General features: G+C 32.6%; 1 protein-coding gene and 1 non-coding gene across 2 annotated transcripts; both read right to left on the bottom strand.

Moving 5' to 3' along the window:
* Positions 1-40: 40 nt before the first annotated feature.
* Positions 41-125, bottom strand: TRNAY-GUA (transfer RNA tyrosine (anticodon GUA)). The gene is given in 2 exon segments: positions 41-76; positions 89-125. It is a non-coding gene; the product is annotated as a tRNA-Tyr (tRNA).
* Positions 126-13,236: 13,111 nt separating this feature from the next.
* On the bottom strand, positions 13,237-17,465 carry LOC145582941 (formin-like protein 1). Its single transcript, XM_081640009.1, has 4 exons — positions 16,139-17,465; positions 15,262-15,461; positions 14,334-14,581; positions 13,237-14,246 (listed from the first exon to the last, which is right to left on the bottom strand). Exons 1-4 carry the CDS (start codon positions 17,350-17,352, stop codon positions 13,419-13,421), a joined length of 2,490 nt encoding a protein of 829 aa, XP_081496135.1. The 5' UTR covers positions 17,353-17,465; the 3' UTR covers positions 13,237-13,418.
* Between the last annotated feature and the right edge of the window lie 5,764 nt (positions 17,466-23,229).

Here is a 23,229-nt window from a genome sequence, read left to right as displayed (position 1 = left end):
GGAAAGAGGAAGGAGGAGACAGAAAATAAAATTTAAAAAATCCGACCTGCCGGAATCGAACCAGCGACCTAAAGATTATCTGCAACTACTACAGTCTTCCGCTCTGCCAACTGAGCTAAGGTCGCATGTTGTTAAAATGCTTATTAAAATTAATATCATCTGGTTTCATTGTTGGGTATAATTTATTTATTTATTTTTATTCTTTTTACTTTTTTAAATTAAATTGGACATTTGCTTTTTCCTTACCCTTTTAAGAACCAGAAGATTGGTTACTGTTTCAATTCTACAGTGTAGTGACTCTTTTACCCTTGCTTTTTTTTTTTTTCTTTTTCTTATTTTCCTTGTTAATTGACTTGGTCTTCAACTTCAGCTGCTTTTCCCATTTTCCTGCTCCACCGTTCATTTCTGCCTTTTGGTTTCTCTCTCCTTTGAACCAATCTTTCTCACTCCATCTCTCCTTTTTCTTTCTTTCTGCCATATGCTTTCTCACTAACCCAATAGCAGTGGTGAATCTCTCCGATCCTCCATTGAAGGAACTTCTAAAATATCCCCTCCATTCAAGCAGCTTGCGAGGTATGTCAATGCTGATTTAATTTTTTTTATTTTTTTATTTTATACTCATAACCTAGCTCTTAATCGTGATTAATTTGATGTTTTTCTTGATATTAAGATGAATGCTTATCTAATTATATTTAATTTGGTCTATACTCGAAATTTTAGATTTTTGAATGATGGGTGTTGTTTAATTCGTCTTAATTTTCAATTATTATATGACGTGGGTTGGATTGTATTGGATTCTTATGTATTTGATTTGGGTTTTTCTTTGATTTTCAATTTAGTATGTGGGTTGGTTTGGATTTAAGTATTGATGATAGATGATGGTATGTTTGATGTTGTTCTGCTTTTGGTTTTTTTTATTTTTTTTTTATTTATTTATTTTTTTTTTTATTTAAAAAAAAAAATTATTTGGCAGAAGGTAGATCAATATATCTTTATGTCCATTATGTTTGTTCAACGAGTACTGTGAGGGATGTATGAGTCACAAATGCAAATTGCAATTAAAAAAACAAATAGTATAAGTCATAATTTAAGACAAAAAATATGAATAAATCAAAATTTGCTTACAGATTATATTGTTAGTAATAGTTGAAAATCAATTTCAGGAAAATGAAAATCAGTTTAATGAAGGGACAAAATCAGGAAAAGAAAAAAACAAGAATTAAAGGAAAAAAAAATTAGGAAAAAGTAAAAATATGCACTTAGTTTTGCTCTTTATCCAGTTATTCAAATAGGTTGGGTTTGATTCCTATGAATTGGATTTTGGTGGATAATGGATATTGTGTGCTTTGTGTGTAAAATAGATTCGAGAATGTAGATAATGAGCAGGAATGCAGCTAAATTAGTTATGTTATGTTTAAAAATACTTGTTGATGGATGGTTTGGGATATTTTCGACAAATTCGTGATTACACTTCTTACGCTGGCTCGAATTCTTAGTTTAGCAATTTCTTTCTTGTTCTGAGCATATGTTATGGGATTTTGAAGGAAATCTTAGATCCTGTTGATTGAATTTGGCTTGAACAATTGAACACTAAAAAGTGAGTTCTTCCATCATGCACTCCCTCTCTCACATTCTTGTTTCATCAATGCATCCAATCTTGGCATCTTGTGTCTGAGAAAAAAGCGGTCTACCTATTAACCCCATTGAACACAAGCATGCGTATTTAGAAATTCATTTTTCAACAATGTGTTTAAATATGGTGGTTGTATCAACTCAATGCTCTTATTATTGTTATTATTTTTAAATTGTAGAGTGCTTAGTGCTTTTGGTGCATTGAGGATTGGATATCATATATTCAGCCACTATGGATGAAGGGGGCCGAGAATATGGCTCCTGTTAGTCAAGTAAAGGATATATATTCGAGTCCAAGGTAAAGAAAGTGAAAATTTGGTGGAGAGCTGCAATGTACTAGAACCACTAGGGAGGGTTGCTCTTAGGGAAAGGGATATCCGAAGGAGCTCAGTCCAACAATTTGTGGATATATTAGGTTCAAACGATGTCAATAGTGATGTAGATGTAGTGGAAATTCTCCGAGATACATGTACAAGTTACCACGAAAGTGGGGAGATCAGAGTTCATGATTAGATGATGCTAATGTGGATTAGATGATACAGAGCAATGAAAAGTGGGGAGATCAGATATCAGAGTTCAGGATTAGATGATACAGAGCAATGAATTTGAGGTAAATAGGTCACAGTCAAACAAATATTGACTGATCATACATGAAAAATGTTTTCTATGTGAGATAGGTAGAAAATTTGGCATTAATTAACAAAGAGTCAGAGAGACCCTTTCATGAGTTTCATACAACTCCTACCTTGTGATTTTCTAGAGGTGCACCACTAAGTCTTTGTAAAAACAAAGTATGGACTACTTTCTTTCTTGAATACGAGTTAGTGAATTGATATACTTTGTGGTTTGTTAACTGACAGTGTCAAATTTCTTATAGTAATTTCAATAATTCTTGATAGTTTATTGAAGGAATCTATACAATAATGTTCTGAGTTATTCAATTTCATGCGAAAGTTAGGTTGAGATTTAAGAAAGAGAAAGTCAAATGTACATATACCTAACTTAAAAAACAAAGTTTCAGCAGGAGCACAGTCAAATTCTTGATGAAAATATGAAATTGATATGTCTTAAAATGTTTCTTTCATCTGTTGCTGCAAATATGAAATATGAAGTGATAGATTCTGCTAATAATGGATTGATGATGCAATTCTATTCTTTTCTGCTCTTCTAGAATATAGACTTAATCTGATAGTGTCGCTGAAGATAATTATTCTATCAGCATCATACCTCAAAAGTAGGCACAATCATTATGGTAAATTCCGTAGATGATGATTAAGATAATTCAGTTATTTCACCATTGAAAAAGGCATTGCATAATTGCGTTGTTTGGCTAATTAAAAATACCTTATAGAGACTTAGCATATATGTTATACAAGTGGACCATTCTTGAACTAAAATCGCATAGAACAAACCACCCTCCATCTTTTTAGGATTCATCTTAATCTGATTAACTTATAGTTATACAAAATGCAGTATTAGAATGTTATTTTTTTAAAAAAATTGTATGCAGTATTAGAACCCTGTAAAAGGCAAGTCTATAATGAAGAAGATAAGAGGGAAGAAGGGAGAAAGAGAGGAAGATAAAATAAGATAAAAGTGCTAAAAACATTGTTGTGTTCTAAAAAGTAAATTTTTTTACCAGTTGCTTACTTGCTATTCCTATACAATCTCATGAAATTACAGTTCTCACAATTCAAGTCCTTTGCAGGATATATCTTGCTTATTGGATTAGCTAGGCAAATAAAATATATGGATTATATGTTATTGCCCGTGCTTCAGATTTTGAAAATGGCTTTGACATAGAGGTCAGAATTAGGAAAGGCCAAAACAAGTGGTCAGTTGATGAATGAAAATACTGAACTCGAGGATATTCTTCAGCAAAGACTTGGAGGTGCATAAGAGGATGCAAGCTACATTCTCTTAAGGTTTCTTTTTGTGGCTTTACAATTTCATGAGATAGTTGCTATTTACTTCTATGATTTCTAGCATCTATAACTTATTTCTCTTTGACATTTTTGGTCACTCCAAATATCTATGACATTTTTGGGAAATCTACATGGTAAAAGAAATATCAGTGTTCTGTCACTGTCACGAGTCTCATATATATTATTACATTCAGGTGATTAATTTCCAACTCCTCTTTTAAAATTTTTCCCCAGGTTTCATATTGTTGCAACACAAGTTGTGTTTATGTTAGCAATGGACCCCATAAATTTTCATATTTTTTTTGTACACAAGTTGTCTTTGCTGTGTATATATTTGATGCTTTAGATTGATCTGACATGTATGTGATGTCCCCTTATTCATCTATTCCAACATTTTAAAGTCATTGATACGTTACTCAGTGATCCAAAATCCGGTCTTTTCTTGCTACTAACAAGGTGCTGACCGTGATGTTTCTTTTCTTGTAGTTTTTTTTTGTTCGTAGTACGTTGGTTTAGTGTATATGTAACTCTGGTTTTGTAGGTCTTCATTAATCTGCAAATATAGTTTGCCTCATGTTATAAGGTTATTATGAATTGTGAATGGTTGAGCCTCACAAGGTTATTATTGTGTAAACATTGCTTTGTACCTAAGGAGGGCATTTGATCTTTGATTGTTTAGGAGCAAATTTTCTTCCATTTTGCTTTTTTACTGAATTGTTTACTCTTTTTTACCAAAATGCTTTTGTTGTAAATGATGTCTATCCCTTTTGTTGTTGAAGCACATACTGGTATATTAGAATTAGCATCTTGATAGTTAATTGTATTAGAACGAATTAGCATCTCGATAATTAATTGTATTGGTGCTCCTTCTCCATTGAACTTTGGTTATTTCTTTATTTTTCTTGACTATTTCAAACTTACCGACTAGCCAAGGCAACACTAGCTATCAACCTACAAGAAGTTCAAGTAGTTATTGATGGATTATATGACTATCAAAATATATTACTTAAGTTAGAAGTTATGAGTCCTTTAGTTTCTTATTTTTTGCTTTAAAAGTGATAATGCATTAATTTACTTTACTGCTTAAACTTTAATGTTAACATCTTTTGAAATGTGTAATTTGAGGCATGTGGGTATTTAGAATTGCATATCAATTGATGTATATGAAGGCTATTAGCTTAATTGGTAAAGCACTATGCTATCGTGCATAAGATGTGGGTTCAACTCCTACATAGCCTAGATAAAAATGGTTTGTTATGATTGATGTGTTTCAGTCATTACTTGTTTTGTTACGATTGAATCTTGTGATATCTTCACATATTGATAATTTCATTTTTTTTTTATCAAGAAATTGAACGGTATAAACATGTTCCGATTAGGGTATTGGTTGTGATTGGACTATAACATTTGCTTTTAGAATTCTCACTCCTACTATCAAATCAAGAAATTAATGGTAGCTTGTCAGAATTTCGTAGCTTCATTAACTTTGTGTAATAATGGAGTTGGTGACATGATCAAATTACATATGCTTCTTCTATAAGTGACATTGTTAGAATGGAGTAAAAGTCGAAAAAGTAATCAATTAAGAAATATTTGTTGTATTCAAATAATCCTGAAATAGGGTAAGGGTGTAAGAAAAGAAGCTTGATGATCAAGGAGGGAAGGGTAGAGAATGTGCGAAAAAATTGAGATAGTATGGAATAAAGCTAGAGGAAGAATAATTGGGGAGTACTTTAAGGGACTGCTTTTAAAGTGTTTGAAATAGATAAAGCAATCTTAAGGTAACTGGGAAAGAGGAGGAGAGGAAAAGAAAAAATATATAAGTAGGAATTGACTGTAACGTCTATAAGATTTGCAAATTAAAAAATAGAGAACGAGAAGGGTAGGGAGGGGTGAAAACATTTAAAAAGCCATGTCAATAGTGAAATAAGGAAAGAATTATAGAACACTTTAGAAAATCTTATTAAAGAGGGTAATAGATGAAGGGGCTTACTAAAATATTCAAACTATAAAAATTAATAGTAAGGGGAAGGTAAGAAAAAGTACAAGATGGGAGAAAGGAAGCTAAGGGAAGGAAAGATATTAAGGGAAAATAGGATAAAAGAAGGAAAAATATAATAGAGAGGATACACGCCATCAAGGAGGGAAGAAAAGATGGAAATTTTTTAAGATAAGTGATAAAAAGGAGAAGGGGAGAAGAGTAAGTTGGAACTGGCGTTATCGGTTTAGCAAAACCATAAAAACTAAGTGACAACAGTAAAAAAAAAAAAGACCATTTTTAAAGTAAAATTGAAGAGAATCTATCAACTCTTTTTTAAGAAAACATTATTAGAGTAATGGTTGTTTTTTTGACAATGCAAAAAACTCCAGCAAAAAGACAATCTAAGATTATATGAAATTATGAAATATGCAAAGTCATAATTAGCAAGTAAAAGAGGGTGAAGATATAAAAAAAATCGAGGTTAGGGGTGAGAGTACTTGGTATGTATTTTAAGGAGAAAGACACTAAAAGGTTGGGTGCTAGGATTTAATAATGGATTTTGTACAAATACAAGAATATTGACAACTGCTTTTTCATAATTGTAAAGCCATATGGAGAGGGGATATGTATGCAAGTATGAAATTTAAACTCTACAGAATTAAAGAAACAAGTTTTTACAAAATGTTAAATGCGACCTCAATTAGATGAAGTGTTTATATTTAATTCAAATATTTCATTTAGGAGAGTATATAGTTAATGTTATTGCTAAAATTCAAGGCTAAGTAAAGTATGTACTTCTTATTCTAATAGCTTTTCCTCTTCCATTTTCAAGTTGGTTTCCTATAACATACAACCAAGCAATAGAATTCTAGATATAACATATTCATATATAAAAACTTAAATGATAAATTGTTTCTGTGTTTATAAACATTGCAAAGTTTACATAAGTCTTATAAACATTGCAAAGTTTATATAAACATTGCAAAGTTTATATAAACATTGCAAAGTTTATATAAACATTGCAAAGTTTATATAAACATTGCAAAGTTTATATATATATATTCACACACTCTTATCATAAGTCTTATGTAACCACACCATGAAAATATAGTCATTTGAGGTTTTGTTATCTTTACATCGATATTTGTCCAATAAAAGACGATGTATTTACCTTATGTTACAATATAAAAGGAAGGCATGATATATGTAAACTTAGCTAATAAAATATAAGAACTAAAAAGTAAAAACATTTCGCATGCATTGTTAAAATTTTAATAATATTACTCAACAAAGAATATCCATTTTTTTGCTATATCAACGTTTAATAAATTTTCGACTCCCAATTTGAAATTTCTAGATCAGCCACTACCTAAGTATTTCTTAGAGAAAAACATTACGATACGAATTTACCAAATTTTAGAATTTAAATTTTAAAAGTTGTAAACTAACAGTCATTGATGACTAAAATTAACTATAAAATTTAAATTATTAAAAATGATAAAATCAAAAATAAAATTAATATTTAACCGAGATTAGACCACACGTTACAATTTATGACATTTTACGACAACCTACATAATCTAAACTCGTAATTACTTAACTACATCTATACCCATTTTTAACACAAAATCAAATACTACCTCTGGTCCAAGTTAGTTGCAACTTTGGGGTATTATTTGTAAGATATAAAATATTCCAAAGTTGCAACTAACTTGAACCGGAGGTAGTAATATCATACTAGCCTTTACCCACAGTAACTAAATTAAATTGGTATAACAGATCTATTTAGCAATAGCATTAACTACACGCAATTCGTGTTTATTGGGCTATCGCGCGCATCGCGCGCGATGGCTCAACTAGTTATTTACAAATATAATTATAACCCATCAATGTGATGGGCCACCCTTATACTTTGGGCTTCAACTTTGTTGTTCATTTAGAGTACTAAATAAGAATATACTATCCTTCAAAAAAAAAAAAAAAAGAATATACTACTACTTAATACCTAAGATCATTTATAAGATAATTGCTACTACCTCCGTCCGCTAAACTTCGACCCTTTTGGGCTAATTTTAGTCCTAAAATGATCGACCCATTTACATTAAAATACCCACCAATTTACAATAATATTTGTGCAAAATTAGATTTTCCATATAATTTTTTTTTTAATGTATTTTTAATATTTTATCTCTCTACTTTTTTTCAAACCCCATGTAAATTTATCTTTCCAATATGTTTTATTTCTTTTTATTTAAGTTTCTTAATAACCGCGAAATCAACCCAAAAGGGTCGAAGTTTTGGGGACGGAGAGTGTAATAGACAACATTGACTCTTTGAAGACGATAGTTAATAGGTCAAGAAAAAACCTATAGGTAAATTTCATATCACCAATTCAAACTCTAAAGAGATACTAACATATTGCTCGGATTAGAGGAAATGGAGATAAAGAAAAGGGAGCAGAGCAAGCTCCCTTGTAAAGATGCTCATGGGTCGTGCCGGCACGCCGGCACGGGCCCGGCATGGCGGCCCACTTGTGGGCCGTGGGTCGTGCCGTGAACAAAATTCTAGAAAATTGGCACAGCGCGGCGGGCGGCACGGTCGTCGGCATGGCACGCGGCTCGCCAGGCACGTATTTATTATTATTATTATAATAATATTATTATTATTAGCAAAACATTAATTAAATTATTAAAATTAATAAAATTATTTATATAAACTTAAACATAAATTATTTATATAAACTTAATTAAATTAAGGTTGTTCAAAAAAAAATATATTAACATTAACATAAACATAAATTAATAAAATTATTTATATAAACTTAAGTTGTTTAAAAAAAAAATTATATATCGATTTTTTTTAACATACATATATATTAAAAAAAAAAATCAGGTTGGCCCGCAGCCCGGCACGGCCCGCTGCCGTGCCGTGGGCCGAGGTGTGCCAAAACTTGCCATGGCACGGCCCGGCACGAGCCCCACCTAGGCACGGCCCGATGCCCATCTTTACTCCCTTGTGTGTGTAAGAGGATGATAGGATAAAGTGGAAGGAGACGAAAGGATCTATTTTCCATTCCTCTATTATAAACATCTTCCTACTAAATAAGCACCATTTCTTTAATATCAAAAAGATTTAGAGGATCAAAAGAGCTCCGCATTTCCCTAATTCCTCGCCTTTCTTTCCCCACCCCTTCCTCCTCTTTCATTACTACTCCGTACTTTATAATTTATTATCCAAATAAAGTGTAATATACACTTCAAGATATACCTGTTAACTCTTTTACTTTTCATTACATACATTATCTTGAATTCTTGACGTATAGATTCTTTCATTTGATATTAATGGCCACTTTTTGAGTTTGAAAAAGAAATTATTTCACCTCGTTAAATATTGGTAAAATCCACATAAAAATTAATACTCCACAATGGATTCGTATTTCAAAATATATATGTACTCCTTTTTAAATTTATACTATACATCATTTTAGAAACTTTTCTTGTTAAAACTCGATATCAAAAGACAAAAGCAACAATCTATATTTAGTATTTAAAAACTATAACCAAGAAAGACAAATGTCCTCATCCATTCTATTACACTTCTCTAACCATAGTGCCACATGTCATCCTACACTATTAATTTTTTATTGCACCATTTTTTTTTAATTCTTTCATTAAACTTATACTTAATCTTTCATACACACTTCATCTCTTCATCTTCATCTCTCCCCTTTAATTCAACCTTTCCCTATTCTCTCTTTAATTTTAGCCCTTCCACCTTCTATTTAAGCCTCTTTTTCGATTAAAGTTCTATAATTTTAATTTCTTTAATCATGTTTCCGATTACATATTATACCCTATAATGACTTACTAATATTTCTTCACTTATCTCTCAATACAATTTCATATGAATAACTCGTGCATTGCACGGGCCAGAAGGTTAGTTAATATGAAAAAGAAGCCGAACAAAGAACTATTGTACACGGCCCAGCTAGGCAGCACCTAATATTGGACACAACAAGGCTCCTTTACCTTTTTGACAAAAATGAAGGCTATGACTAAGACAATGAGCCCCATTTCATGAAAAAATACATAAATTGACCATCATCATCACCAAAATTGCATTTATCAAAGGTTTTGTGCTCCTTTATTGGTAGCACCACACAAAAATTTCCCACTTTTCATGCACGTAAGATAAGCAATTAGTAATTTAGATTCCTCCCTATTTTATTGGCTTTTTGCAACCCATTAATCTACTTACTAGTGCTTTTCCAAAAATAAAAGACCAAAAAAATTGAAGAAAGAAACCTTTTTTTCCCGCCAAAATTATGAGTCACCTATTATTATATACTCCAATCATTAACTATTTAGGCATCACTTTCATTGGTTTGAATATTTTGGCAATTTTTTGTCACATCGTTGGAGACTTGGAGTATATGATTTGAAGAAAATCCAACTACCCACCATGCAAAATACGAAGTATATATATAGCTTCGGCTTTTCAAGTGCATTAACCTTATTATTAAGCCACTTTTGTACAAATGATGATTTTGGAAAAAAAAAAAAAAAATTGAATTTTTAAAACATGGACAAAGTGAGTAATGAGTATATGTAATTATAAATCTATATATACGGCCCCGTTCTCTTCACCTTATTTTTGCTGAAATGAAATTATTTTTACTGAAACAAAATTATATTTATTGAACTTAAATTATTTTTACTGAACTTAAATTAATTTTATTGAACTGAAATTATTTTTGCTGAACTAAAATTATTTTTACTGATTTTCTATTTTAATTCTTCTTTAAGAAAACTGAATTTTAGAACTTATTTTTACTGAACTAAAATTAATTTTACTGAACTGAACTTATTTTACTGAAATGAAATTATTTTTACTTGATATTATTTTTATAAGGTGAAGAGAATAGGGCCTAAAATATACCTCATTAATCATTATCTCTATACAATTGAACCTACTATACAAAAACAAAGGCTATTAGTGATTAAAGTGTGCAGTGTTACATGTCACATTGTTAAGGTGGTGTTTGTTATACTATACTTTAATTAAGCCGGAGATTATTATAAAGTATTTCGTATTATCTTGTCCTATTTTATTGCAAGTAATAAAATAGAATAAATAAATTATAAACTTTTATTTTTTTATTATTTTTTTTTATAAGAAGAAAAAAGGATTTCATTAATGAAAGATACTCCAACGGCATTTACAAACAATTTCTAGAAAATCCAAAATTCCAACACAAGTATAAATCACCTTAGAACTAGTTACATCGTAGATTCGATCAACGATCGCCTTAATAAAAACTTCACCCAAAGCAATACAATCTGTGAGTTAGCACGAATTCGGCTTGAGATCCACGGATAAATAGTGGTTTGGGTGATAAACCTCATATGACATTCTAGATATTTCCGAAGATCATAAAACCCTTAATATTCAATCCTTGACAGACGAACAAATGAAGAAATTAAGCCTAATAAGATAAACATCATCATAAAAATGAGATTCATTTATTAAAAGCAATTAAAAAGTTTTTTGGGGCTAACCATCGATAAAAACACCGGTGGAAACCCTCACAAAAATTTACAATTGAGACCAGATGAAAAGAGATGAAAGTGAAGGAGAGAAAAGGAGAAAGTGAAGAAAAACTTTTTTAAAAGCAGAAAAAAAATCTAGTAATAGAGGGTAGAAAACCCCTCTTAAGGGAGAAACCCTAGAGGTAACCAATAACCCTGTCAAGGAGAAAATCTGGAGGGAACTCTAAGCTGTGATTTATTCATCAACCATTTGTATAATAATAAATTCTGAATACAAACTAATGATTGGACCAATAGATTTGAAAAGCAAGGTATTATTTAAAAAATAAATATATGGTTTGAAAGTAGATAAATAATGAAAAGGTTTCTTTCATAGGATCAGGAGTTGAAATATTGCACATATGTAAGACAAGCTCTTATAATTCAAATTCAAAATTGCCTTCAGGCTTATTTTGTTAGCTTATTATCAAAACACCATAAACAAAACTAGGCTACAATTGAATTTAGTTAATACCAAAATAGTAAGACATGTTTCTTTTTGTTGGTTTTCCTACAATTAGACCTTCTCCAATAGTGAGACTTGAGTGAATTTTTTTAAGAGAGAGAGTATTTTTTGCAAAGGATACCAATAAATTAGTATCTAAGCTTAGCAATTCCAAAAGAAAGTTGCTAAGTTTTAGATACTCAACTTTGAGTCTCATTTGACAAAAAGTGTAAACCCTTTTCAATATTATAATATGTTTTGTAATTTATTTAAGTTTTAATTTCTTTTTTTTTTTTCTAAAAAAAAAACTTATAATATGATTTGGTGGACTATAAATTGAAAATGACATAAGTATACTTTAAAGTCTCACAATTGAGAAATTAGACTTCACGTGAGTTGTTAAATTGAGAAGTGGGTTGGGTATCACCATTAAAGGTAAAAAACAACTTATTTTGTATTTCAATATTTAAAATTAAGTCTCACCATTGAAGATGGTATTAAAGCAATCACAAATTAAATTGTACTCGTTTTTTTATACTACTTTAGTACTTTAAATCAGCTCACAGCTAATTAGTGTGTATTAAACAAATATTTTGGAATGGATGATGTCAAACACTTGAAAATCAAATTGGATAACTGGCGATTTCATTGAAACAAATGAAATACAAGTATCAAAATTCAATGTATGAGTTTTTTTCCCCTTCGTTTTGAAGAAATAAATACTTACATCCTCAGTTTATTTATACTCGCAACGTCTTCTTAACATGCTATTTTTAAAGTGATTTGACTAAGGGCCTGTTCTGATTTACTGAACTGAATAGAATTTAAATGAATATTTTATGAGAGAAGGAAATTAGGAACTGAATTGAACTGATTGCAGCTGAACTGAAATTAAGCTGAAGAGAACAGACCCTAAATAAATGGACAAATTGAGCTATAAAATTTAAATTGTACTAACTTATCACTTACTTTTTATTGATAGTAAAATTTTGTCAATTTATTTATCGTTTACCTAGTTTAATCTCATTTACAATATATGCCAAAATGACATGTTACTAGTACGAGTAGTAATTTGAGTTAGCATTCTATGTATGGATATTTCGGAATAGATATCCAAAAAAACCAAATCAGTAATTAAGCCGAATTTTGGAATTTTCAAATAATTTGGCTCAACCAAGACGAAATATAAAGATACCCTTGAAGATAGTAAAAACTGAAGACACATCTTCTTCCCTGTGTCTGTAATTCTGTATGTACATCAATACATGTATAGATATAGTGAGATATACTGTACTCTTATCACGGGTTATCAGCCCTTAATACCCCCACCCATATGCCCTGCCTTATGACTCATCGTCATCTCCATATATGTAACCATATCATATGCTTTGGTAGCCCCCATTGTTTTTTATTCCCAAACTTTACAATTCCTCAATTATTTATTTTTTGAAAAGTTTACTGCTCTGCTTGGCTATAATGGTCCAAGTCCGTCCAACTGTTCACCTTAGATGGCCCTACTTTCATAAATTCGCAAACAAATTAGAAATCGATATAAAATTAATTGTCACGTTGATAGCATAATTTATTGTGACGGACTATTGGTGCTCCATATGTGAGCTATATTAGAAATACTTTTTACATAATGTGCAAAATCATATCAAGAAGTTTCAGCAATCATACAAATGATCTAATACTAATGAGCCTTCTGCAAAGATATTTGTACATTAAATACTATATATATATATAATATATAATATAATTATATGTAATTGCATACAGATTGTGGGTATCTTCACGAGGCATGAAGATAGAGCAAAAAGAATCAACACAATCCGTCAATGAAAGTGCTACTTCTCAGTGATACTATCACTGTCTGAGGAACTATCTCCATGCGTCACACTGAACTCCGGGAAAGGTGGTGGCGTTGATGGATTTACTGGTACAGAAATAGGACGAGCAGAGCTTATAATGGTCCGTTCATTTATTTTTCCAACTTCCTTGCATACTTGATCAAGAACACCGAGGAAATCTCTCACCACCATGAATATTCTCAATGGATGAGCCTCTTCGTGAGCCAAATTACCATGGAAATACTCGGTTAGCTCCTTAACCCTGGATAGAGCACAGCTTTCCTGGGCTTGAATCCTTACGATTTCCACCTCAGCCTTCTTTAAGAAACCATTGATAGACTCCGAAAACCTATTGGGACTCCCAACAATTACGGAGTTTTCATTTAGCTGCAGAACTTCATTTACTTTTATGATTCCCTGAGTTAACTTCGCCACATCCATGCTAAGGGAATTGAAATCCATGGCAGCTGCCTTCTTGACATTCGTCAACTCCCCTCCTAAGCCAGAAACGACTTCTAACCCTCTCTTTCTCAACTCAATGTCATTGTGCAAAAATGGTTGGTCACTTGGTTTCTCAGTCATTGGATTGTTTTTGGTACTGGAAAGGCGGAAACCTTCAGCTCTAGTTATCTCCTGCACAACAAAGTGCAAAAGGGTGGTTTTCCCATCAGTTCCCTTGACATCGATGAGCTTGAGGAGTGTGTCGAGCTTAATTGCCTGCGCATCACCACGATTTGTTCCAACATTCATTCGGTTTCCTGTCTTGAGGACTGCTTCTAGAAGTTTCAAGAACATTCGGCTGTTTCTAAGTTCAGCACATGCTGCCTATAATAAGAAATATTTCCTTGTTAATGATTTTCAGATATGCATTAAAAACCTCAGGGGCATAAATCAAACATATTATTAGGTTACCTCCAATGTTTCAAATGACTTCCTAAGATATTCAACTTCAGAATCAAAAGTAGCTATGTAAAGCATAGCACCAACTCTCTTAAATGCAGCAGGTACATGATCAAGTACCGCTTTGAGAAACTTCTCTGCCGGACCAAGCTTCAAAGGAGATCTATCATTGTACTCCCTAAGTTTCCGTTCTTCCTCGTGGGTAGGAGCCATTTTAAGTAAACTTTCAAGAAGCTCTGACCCAAGGCCATCTGCATTACCTGAACAGAGGAAAGGAAAAATACAGAAATCAGATAAAATACACTCAAAAAATGACTAAGTATTGTAATTATTCACAATTACCTACACCTTACATTTACTAGTAAATTATACTGCCCATATTTCCCAAAGTTTTAACTGAAAGAAGACATAAAGAAAAAGAGACAAACATATCGTGTAGCTAAGCATATATGAGAATAGGATTGTAACAAAATCCAGTCATCCAAAAGTAAACTCACCTGAAAGGGATAAATATTGTACAGAAATAGAATATACTCCGTAATTCTTTTTTTAATTCACATGGTTACGTAATACCTTCACAGCCTATTACAAATTGTTTTTCGTTGTCATTTATGAACAGAATGCACTAAAAAATAACAGGACAGAACAAACCCTAGACAAAGCAATAGAAAAATCGGCCACCTCGTACGGACACAAGTTGCTAATAATTTAAATGCTGATGGAGAGACAAAGTTGCTCAAGCGGATTGTGGGGATAAATGTTTTATTGGCAAGTCAAAAAGCAACGCACTTAGATTACAGTAATCAAAACAACATGCTTTAATAATATTGCACTAAGACAAATAGATAAGCCAACAATATGCATATACAATTATATATTTTAAGACTAATTCGAAACACCGTGTTTTATTCATATCTAATGGGAAAGCTAATTACTATACCTTCCAAAAGCGCTTCACAAACCTCCCCTTCCGTGACATTGAGAGCCTTCAATAGAATGGCTATGTTTTGAGATTTCTTAGGATCAAGTACTCGATACTCTTCATCCATCAAAGGCGGTATTGATCTACGTGGGCCATCTTTTGTAGCTATACCAGGACCATTTGCTTTAAACAATGTCTCTATCATTTCTTCATTCAATCTACAACACACAAACTTGAGTTCATTACTTCGTTCGTTCAATCGAGATATGCATAAGTCGAAACCAACCTAGTCGGTAACTGATTATGGTTTGATCGATCTGTAAGCTTATTAGCTTAATTTTACAAACAGGTTGGATATGAACTGAACGTGCACGTCCTATTAGCTCATGCAAAATCTTTGTCCAATATCTTGGAATATGTAAAATTTGGCAATTCAATGCTCATATAAAATTCTCACAAATATCACAATATTAGTATTAATATAGCTTAAATTAAAGCAAGACAGTGACTGACAAATTGACTTATTCCCTACATAATTCCAAACCAATCCGAATAACTTGGTATTTGAACACAAATTTCATGCCTAAAAACCAAATAATATCCAAACTCGAACACCCAGAATATCTCTATACAACCAAATAGTTTAAGCAGCCCGAGAACCGACCCGAAACCAAACAAATTACTTACAAAGTTTATCTTTTAGGCGAACTACAAAGGGCAATGATAAAGACGGGATTTAGTCCGAATATTTTATTAATGGAAACAGGAAATTAAACCTGAATCAAAATAAAGGTACTAACCAACAATAGCAAACTACAAAATGAAGAAAGAATAATTTAGCATAATAATATCATTAATTAACCTGAAAATGTAAAGAAATGAATGAAAATCTTACTGAAAAGAGCCAGGTTTAAACTGATCCCACACCGTAGCACGGTCAGAAGTAGCCCTAACTTTATCCCAATGTAATGCCTTCAATTTAGGTTTCCCATTTTCCTCTTTTCTCTCTCCACTTTTTCTCTCTCCTAAATTCCCACTACTCTTAAACACCACCGGCCCAGAAGGCGGCACTAGCGGCGGCGGTCCCGGTCCCACCGCACACGGCGGAGGTGGGGGCGGCGCAGCAGGTGGACCCATCTTCCCATTCACCGGAAAATGCGAAGTTCTCGCCGCTAAAGTCTGTATCTCAACAGAAACATCAGAATCCGACGCTAACGAGTCAGAGTAAGATCTTGCAGGAGAGAAATTCAAGCCGTAGCTATTATCCTCGTCGGTTCTCGGGGAGTAGAATTCTTCATCCTCTGCTGGTGGTTTGATGTTGGGTTGATGGTGTTGTTGTTGGGAGTTTTGCTTGGGAAGAGGGGGAAGAGGGCGGAGTTCAGGGGAGTCGCTGCAGAGTTTGAGGTAGATTTCGGAGGTTGTGGAAGGGAGGAATTCAATGGCGGCGGAAGAGGTAGAGGTTTGGAAGTCTCGGGAGTTGGTTATGGCGTTACCGACGTAGAGAAAGTCGGTGCTGGTGTGGGATGGGGTGTATGTGTTAGGGTTAGTAGCGGGGATTTTGAGGGGTGGGAGAGGAGAGAGGGGTTTGTCAGGGGGAGTTTGGAGGTGGTGGCGATGGCGGCGGAGGAGGAGGAGAGAGAGGGAGATGAAGAGGGAGAGAGTGAGGAGAGAGAGGAGGATGATGAAGAGGGTGAGTTTAGGGGAGAAATGGGAGTGATGAGGGGAGGAGGAGGAGGTGGAAGGGAGAGCGAGGGAGGAGATGTTGGCGGGGAAGGTGGGGAGTGCTGTGGTGGTGGAAGGTGGTGGTTGGGAGGGGGGTGGTGGGGTGGAGTAAGAAGGGAAGAATGGGTTGTTGTTGTTGTTGTTGTTGTTGTTGTTGTTGTCGGAGGGAGTAGTGGTGGTGGAGGAGGGGGAAGGGAGGGAGGTGGAGAAAGGGTGAGTGAGGTGAGTGGAAGGGGAAGGAGAAGGAGAAGGGGGGAAGGTGGGTGTTGTGGTGGAAGGGATGAAAGGGTGGTGGAGGAGACGGCGGGGGTGGGTGGTGGAGAAGGCGGAGGAGTGGTGGAGGAGGAGGCAGAGGAGGAAGGAGAGGAGGTATGAAGGTGGTAGCATTTTCAAGAGTGGTATTGTGATTGAGAAATTATGATATGGAGAGAGAGAGAGTAGTAATGAGTAATGACTAATGAGAGTAAAGGTACGAGTAGTAGTAGTGAATTAGTGATGGATATTTGGAGGGAGTAGTAACTAGTAAAGGCAAGTGCTAAGTAGGACTGTGATTTGGTGGATTTTCTTTAATACTCTTAACTTTAATCAACTTATCATAGCCTCATAGTTCTCTTACATATAGACTATAATCCTATAACTCCTACCTATCATATAAGCTACTAGCTATTACAAATTCTTAAATGGACCTGGTTCACACTAATTTATTGTGGACCACTAACATTAGAGAAACTATGGTTGTTTTATTAATAAAAAATAAAGTCACTATAATAAAATGAAGGTCACTATGTTGAAAAAAAAAGTCATTTTGGTAATATAAGGCTATAGGAAGTTAATTTTTTTAATGAAATATTTTATAAGGTCAATATAAATAATAAAAGTCACTATGTTAAAATTAAGGGTCATAACGCCGTACTTCAAGTTCACAATAGTATTAAACGTTATACAACTTTTAATAAGGGTCACTATGTTAAAAATAAGGGTCATTATGTTCAATATAATGCCAGTTGCGTGTGTATAAACCTCGGGTCCACAATAATATTATTGTGGACCAGGTCCACGCAAGTATTTCTGACTAGCTATAGCCTTCTCCCCCTTTGTAAAAAAGTTTTTTTTTTCTTTTTTTTTTGGTGCCATATACTCTCTATTTTTTGCCCTATTTGATTTTTTACGGTCTCCAATACACGTCTTAAAGCGTATTTATTTCCATTTGCGTACGCATAAAATTATAAAAACTTGATATTAATAATACATATAGCAAGACAAATCCAACAAGATTCTACATGAATATATAATATAAATTAATAGGAAAACATGGTCAATGTTTTTAAAGTTTCACTCATATATTACCAATGGAGCAAAAAATTAGAGAGAGTAGGGGTTAAAAGTACGCAAAATATCGGCTAATAATATGATATACATTGAAGAGAATGTTTACATACACTTGGGTACATCCATGAGTATTTTGTACTCATTTTGATGATTTCTTTTTTTATTTGATTCCTAGATGAAAAACAAAAACTAACCTTTAAATAAGTTGAGTGTACCTCGAGTGTATATAAAAAGTTTCATATACAGATTATACACCCAACTCCATAATTTAAGGTGCCATTTATAAAAGTGCGAGTACACACTTACTCCATAAGTTTTCACCCACAAAATACGTAAACACTTGGAGCATGTTTAGTAAGAGTATTTTTATGGTTGGAAAAGGATTCAATTAAACCATTACCGTTACCAAGTGTTTGGTTATAAGGCTTGGTTAACAATTATAATTACTTAAGGGTAATGATTTCCACTCATTTATTACCTCTCTAAAAATTAAAGTAACAAATACCCTTACCCCTCCTCAAACAAAAATAAGGAGAGTTAGGTTTAGGTAATTTATTTTCATGTTTATACCAAACAAATAAGACCATCTCCAATTGTAAGATTTGAGAGAGTTTTTTTTAGGTGAGAGAGAGTAATCAAAGGATACCAATAAATTGGTATCTAAACTTAGCAACTCCAAAAGAAGGTTGCTAAGTTTAGATACTCAAATTTGAATCTCATTTGACAAATAATGTGGGCCTTTTATTAATATTACTCCCTCGGTTCCATAATGATATTCTTGTTTGGAATCTTTGACTTTTCTTTTTTTAAAAAAAAGAATCTTCTAAATTTCTCTTAATCTATAAGAACAAATATAGTCATGTGAGATATAGTTTGATTCGTCTTGGTGAGTAGATTATTAATATTTAACTTTTATAATTTTTGCTAGTGTGAGATTAAAGATATTTGCGGTCAAAGATGGTTAAAAATTTGCAACGATTTACAAAACAGGAACATCATTCTGAAACGAGGATAATATAGTTTGTAATTTATTTAAGTTTTGTTTGTTTTTTTTTTTTTTTTTTTTTTGAAAAACTTACAATATGGATATGATGGACCATAAATTGAAAGTGATATTAGCATACTTTAGAAAGTCTCACAATTGAAAAATTAGACTTCACATGAGTTGCTAAAATAAGAAGTGGGTTGGGTATCATCATTGGAGGTAAAAAAAACAACTCATTTTGTATTTTAATACTCAAAGTTGAGTCTCACCAATAAAGATGGTTTTAAAATCACAGTTAAATAATTTACTTCCTTCTCCTTATTTATTTTGTTTCCACTCCATTTTCAATATTCATACCAAACGCCCTCCTACCTTGGAAGTTTTAAGTATATACTCATAGAAAGTAAGATGGTATAAGGGAGTTAAGTATAATGGAATGACTTCACTTTTTGATTTTTTCACCTTTAATCACTTTTTTTATTTATTTATTTATTTTTTTACCTTTGAGGACCTAAGTTTTGATTTTCGGCCAAAATGGAGTTAAGTTAACTCAAGGTGAGTTAAGCATTAAGTTTGGACATCACTAATAATTAAGTAAACAAAATTCTAGGACCTAACATTTCATATTTTTCACCTTTAAGGACCTCTAACCTTTTTTATTCTTCACTTTAAGGACTTTAGTGTAAAATTTAAATGTGAACAATTTCTCTTCCTTCATTGCAACATTTTCTAATGAAGACCAAAATCCAACACTAACTCAGATGATTATTGAAGCAGATGCCACAAGTTACCAAACTTTCATCAAGTCTCTTTGTCCAAAAATAAAATAAAAAAATGAAAAAAAAATACTACTTCGGTTTCTTATTATTTATAACAAATGGATTTTTTTTTTTATATATATTTCACAAATAATAATTCTCTTATTGCAAATAATAAGAAATAAAATTAGTAAATAAAACTTTCATTAAATCTAAAACCACATAAACCCCAAAATAATCAAATATCATCAACCTTATCAAATAATACACCATAAAAAACCGATCAACCAAAAAATTGCAGCAGCTCGGCATTATAATCGAACACACAATAATTTTTTAAGTCCATCAACACTCACGAGGATAGTGGTTGTTGTGGCTTTTCCGTCATACAAACAAGGGGAGAGCTAGAGAAAATTAGAGGGAACAAGTTGGGGTTTTGGGGTTTCTTTCATTCATACGCCAAACAAATTGAGGAAGGTGGGGGTTTCATGATGATATATATATCACTCGGTTTGAACTAAGTCCACCGACGTGGTTACGGTGGAGCAATTGTCTAAGAATGAGAAAGAAATAATTCTGATTAAGGGACCATCATTTATGCATGATAATGAATTAATTATGATATGCACTTCGTAATGTATAAAGAATTGATATAAAGAATTTGGTAAGGACCTAAGTTATATATATATATATATATATATATATATATATATATATATATATATATATATATATATATATATATATATATATATATATATATATATATATATATATATATAATTAATTAATTAATTAAAGAATTTAGTAAAGACTTAGGGATTTTTTTTTTTTTAATAAAATAATTTGTTTTGGTGAGTTAAGGTTGAGTTAAGTTGTCGAAAAGTTAACCATCAGTCCTCAAAGGTGAAAAAAAAAAATAAGAAATCCTTAAACGTGAAAAAATCAAAAAGTGAAGTCCTTCTCTTATATTAACTCTGGTATAAGGCCATTCAATTACGGTAAAGAAGCCCAATAATAAAAACCCAAACCCAAATTGTGTAAAAAAGGGGTAATGTGTAAAAAAGGGTTAAGTAAAGTAAAGTGAATAAAAAAGGAAGCAGAAAATAAGGGGGGAAAGGACTGACAAAAAGAAAGACAAACATATTGTCTGTTCTATCTTATTGGGGTTCGTTTAAATTTTAAATTATGGTATGTATTATTTGGATGATAACACATAAAGTCAATATTGGGTATGAAAGGAGGTGTACGTACAACAATCAAAGTATACAGTAAAATTAGCAGAAGAGGTGGACGACAGTGTGCTTGTGATAGTGTGTCATAAATTGCACCATATTTGGGAATCTTAAGCTTATAGTCTTATACTTGTTCACACAGCTGTAACTCTTTACTCCTCTAAAACAATCATATAATTTGTGACTATGTTGAATATGTTCATTTGCTAGGTTTTGGGCCCTTTTGCCCTGCCTCTGTTGTTTGCCTCTATATCCTTACAATTTATAACGTGTGAAATGATAGACTTGCATATAGCACTGTCAAAACGGTTTGACAGTTCGGTTTCGGTTCGGTTTGAAATCGGTTCAGTAGTTAATCGGGTCGGTTTGAAATCGGTTTAATTGTCTCACGGGTCGGTTTTGGTTCTGTTTAAATAGTTATCGGTTCGATTCGGTTTCGGTTTATTCTTAAGCGGTTTTAATTCGGTTCGGGTTGTACACAGTCCGGGTAGTAAACGGTTCGGTGCAGGCGGGTTGCGGTTTGTTAACGGTGCGGTGTAAACGGTTTTTATCCCGGTTCAAACAGTTTCGGGTTGGAAACGGTTTCGGGTTAGAAACAATTCGGTTCTTTTTTGGTTCAGTTTATAACTGGTTCGGATCTTTTTCGGTTCAGTTTTTAACTGGTTCGGTTCTTTTTCGGTTCAGTTTATAACTGGTTCGGTTCTTCGATGGTTTAACCACTTTAACGTTATTCATATCGGTTCCATTTCAAGTTTACTAAATTACGGTTCCGGTCGGTTTTCGGTTTCAAAAAATAAATTGTTTATCGAGTTGTTTGGATTCGGGCAGTTAAATGGTTTTGGTTTGAAATTTGATAGTACTTGCTAACCTTTTGCGTTCACAAGTTTTATATAAAGTCGGCAAGTCACGAATCATTTCTTATTTAGGCATCATATTATAAACAAATTCTCATTGATTTTATAAATACATATTATGTTCTATTTCAAGTTTAGTCATACCGTTTTTACTAGTTTATTACGAAGTAGATTATAAGAGTTAGTGTATTAATGTATTATTGTTTTACAATTAGGTTATTATATGCTTCTTATTTAATCATTTATATATTACGCATAGTATCATAATCATGATTTGATGAGTTCTTGACTTCTTGTGAAATGGAAATTTGCAATTTGGTAATTCGATACTTGATTAGTCAACAAAACTGATAATTATGACTAGTTTATCATTATATATTTTCATGAAATTATGAAGATATTACAAAGTGCTTTGATTTGTATGATGAAAGAAAACACTAATGACTAATTAACAAGGTAGTATTGATTAGTTCAATCGATCATATGTACACATTATTAACACATGGCATCTAACCATCTCATAATTTAATATTCGTATCATCGCTATTCGTATGTATTAGTACAAAGTTATAGACTCATTAGTGATCTTTTTAAATTTATCTATTTATACATTTTATTAATATAATGTTTTTATAATTTTTACGTGTATGAAAATAAAGATATACTAGTAGATGTTTTAATACGTGTCTTGGGCACTGATCCCGATCAAATGGGGCAAAAAAATACTAAAGAATTGAGGGAATAATATTTTTGTAGATGAATGTACAACACACAAACACACACGGATCACCACTCTCAACCATAGATTAAAAAATCAATGGTTAGATTCTTTCTCCCACAACACACACTGATCACCACTCTCAACCATAGATTAAAAAAAATCAATGGTTAGATTCTTTCTCCCACAACACACACAGATCACCAATCTAAACCATAAATTAAAAAATCAATGGTTAGATTTATGTGAAACCCTTTTGAAGCCCAATTTGGAATTAGGGTAATCACTTATCAATCTTCCCCTCTCTCTCTCCGCCGCGCCCTTGCTGTTCCTCTCCCTCTCTCTCTCTTCCTCTCTTGCTGTTCCTCTCTCTCATCTCTCTAAT

Source organism: Chenopodium album, chromosome 15, assembly GCF_948465745.1.
Source record: "Chenopodium album chromosome 15, dcCheAlbu1.1, whole genome shotgun sequence".
Lineage (NCBI taxonomy): Eukaryota > Viridiplantae > Streptophyta > Magnoliopsida > Caryophyllales > Amaranthaceae > Chenopodium > Chenopodium album.
Note: the sequence above shows the minus strand (reverse complement) of the source record. Positions and strands in the feature narration are given on the sequence as shown.

Bases quoted from the DNA above. Each gene is read 5' to 3' on its own strand.
- LOC145582941 (XM_081640009.1), bottom strand. From the start codon at position 17,352: ATGCTACCACCTTCATACCTCCTCTCCTTCCTCCTCTGCCTCCTCCTC. The intron at 15,462-16,138 runs GTAAGATTTTCA...TGTGTGTTGTAG, and splicing joins TTTAAACCTGGCTCTTTTCA to ATTGAATGAAGAAATGATAG. The intron at 14,247-14,333 runs GTAACCTAATAA...TTCTTATTATAG, and splicing joins AGTCATTTGAAACATTGGAG to GCAGCATGTGCTGAACTTAG.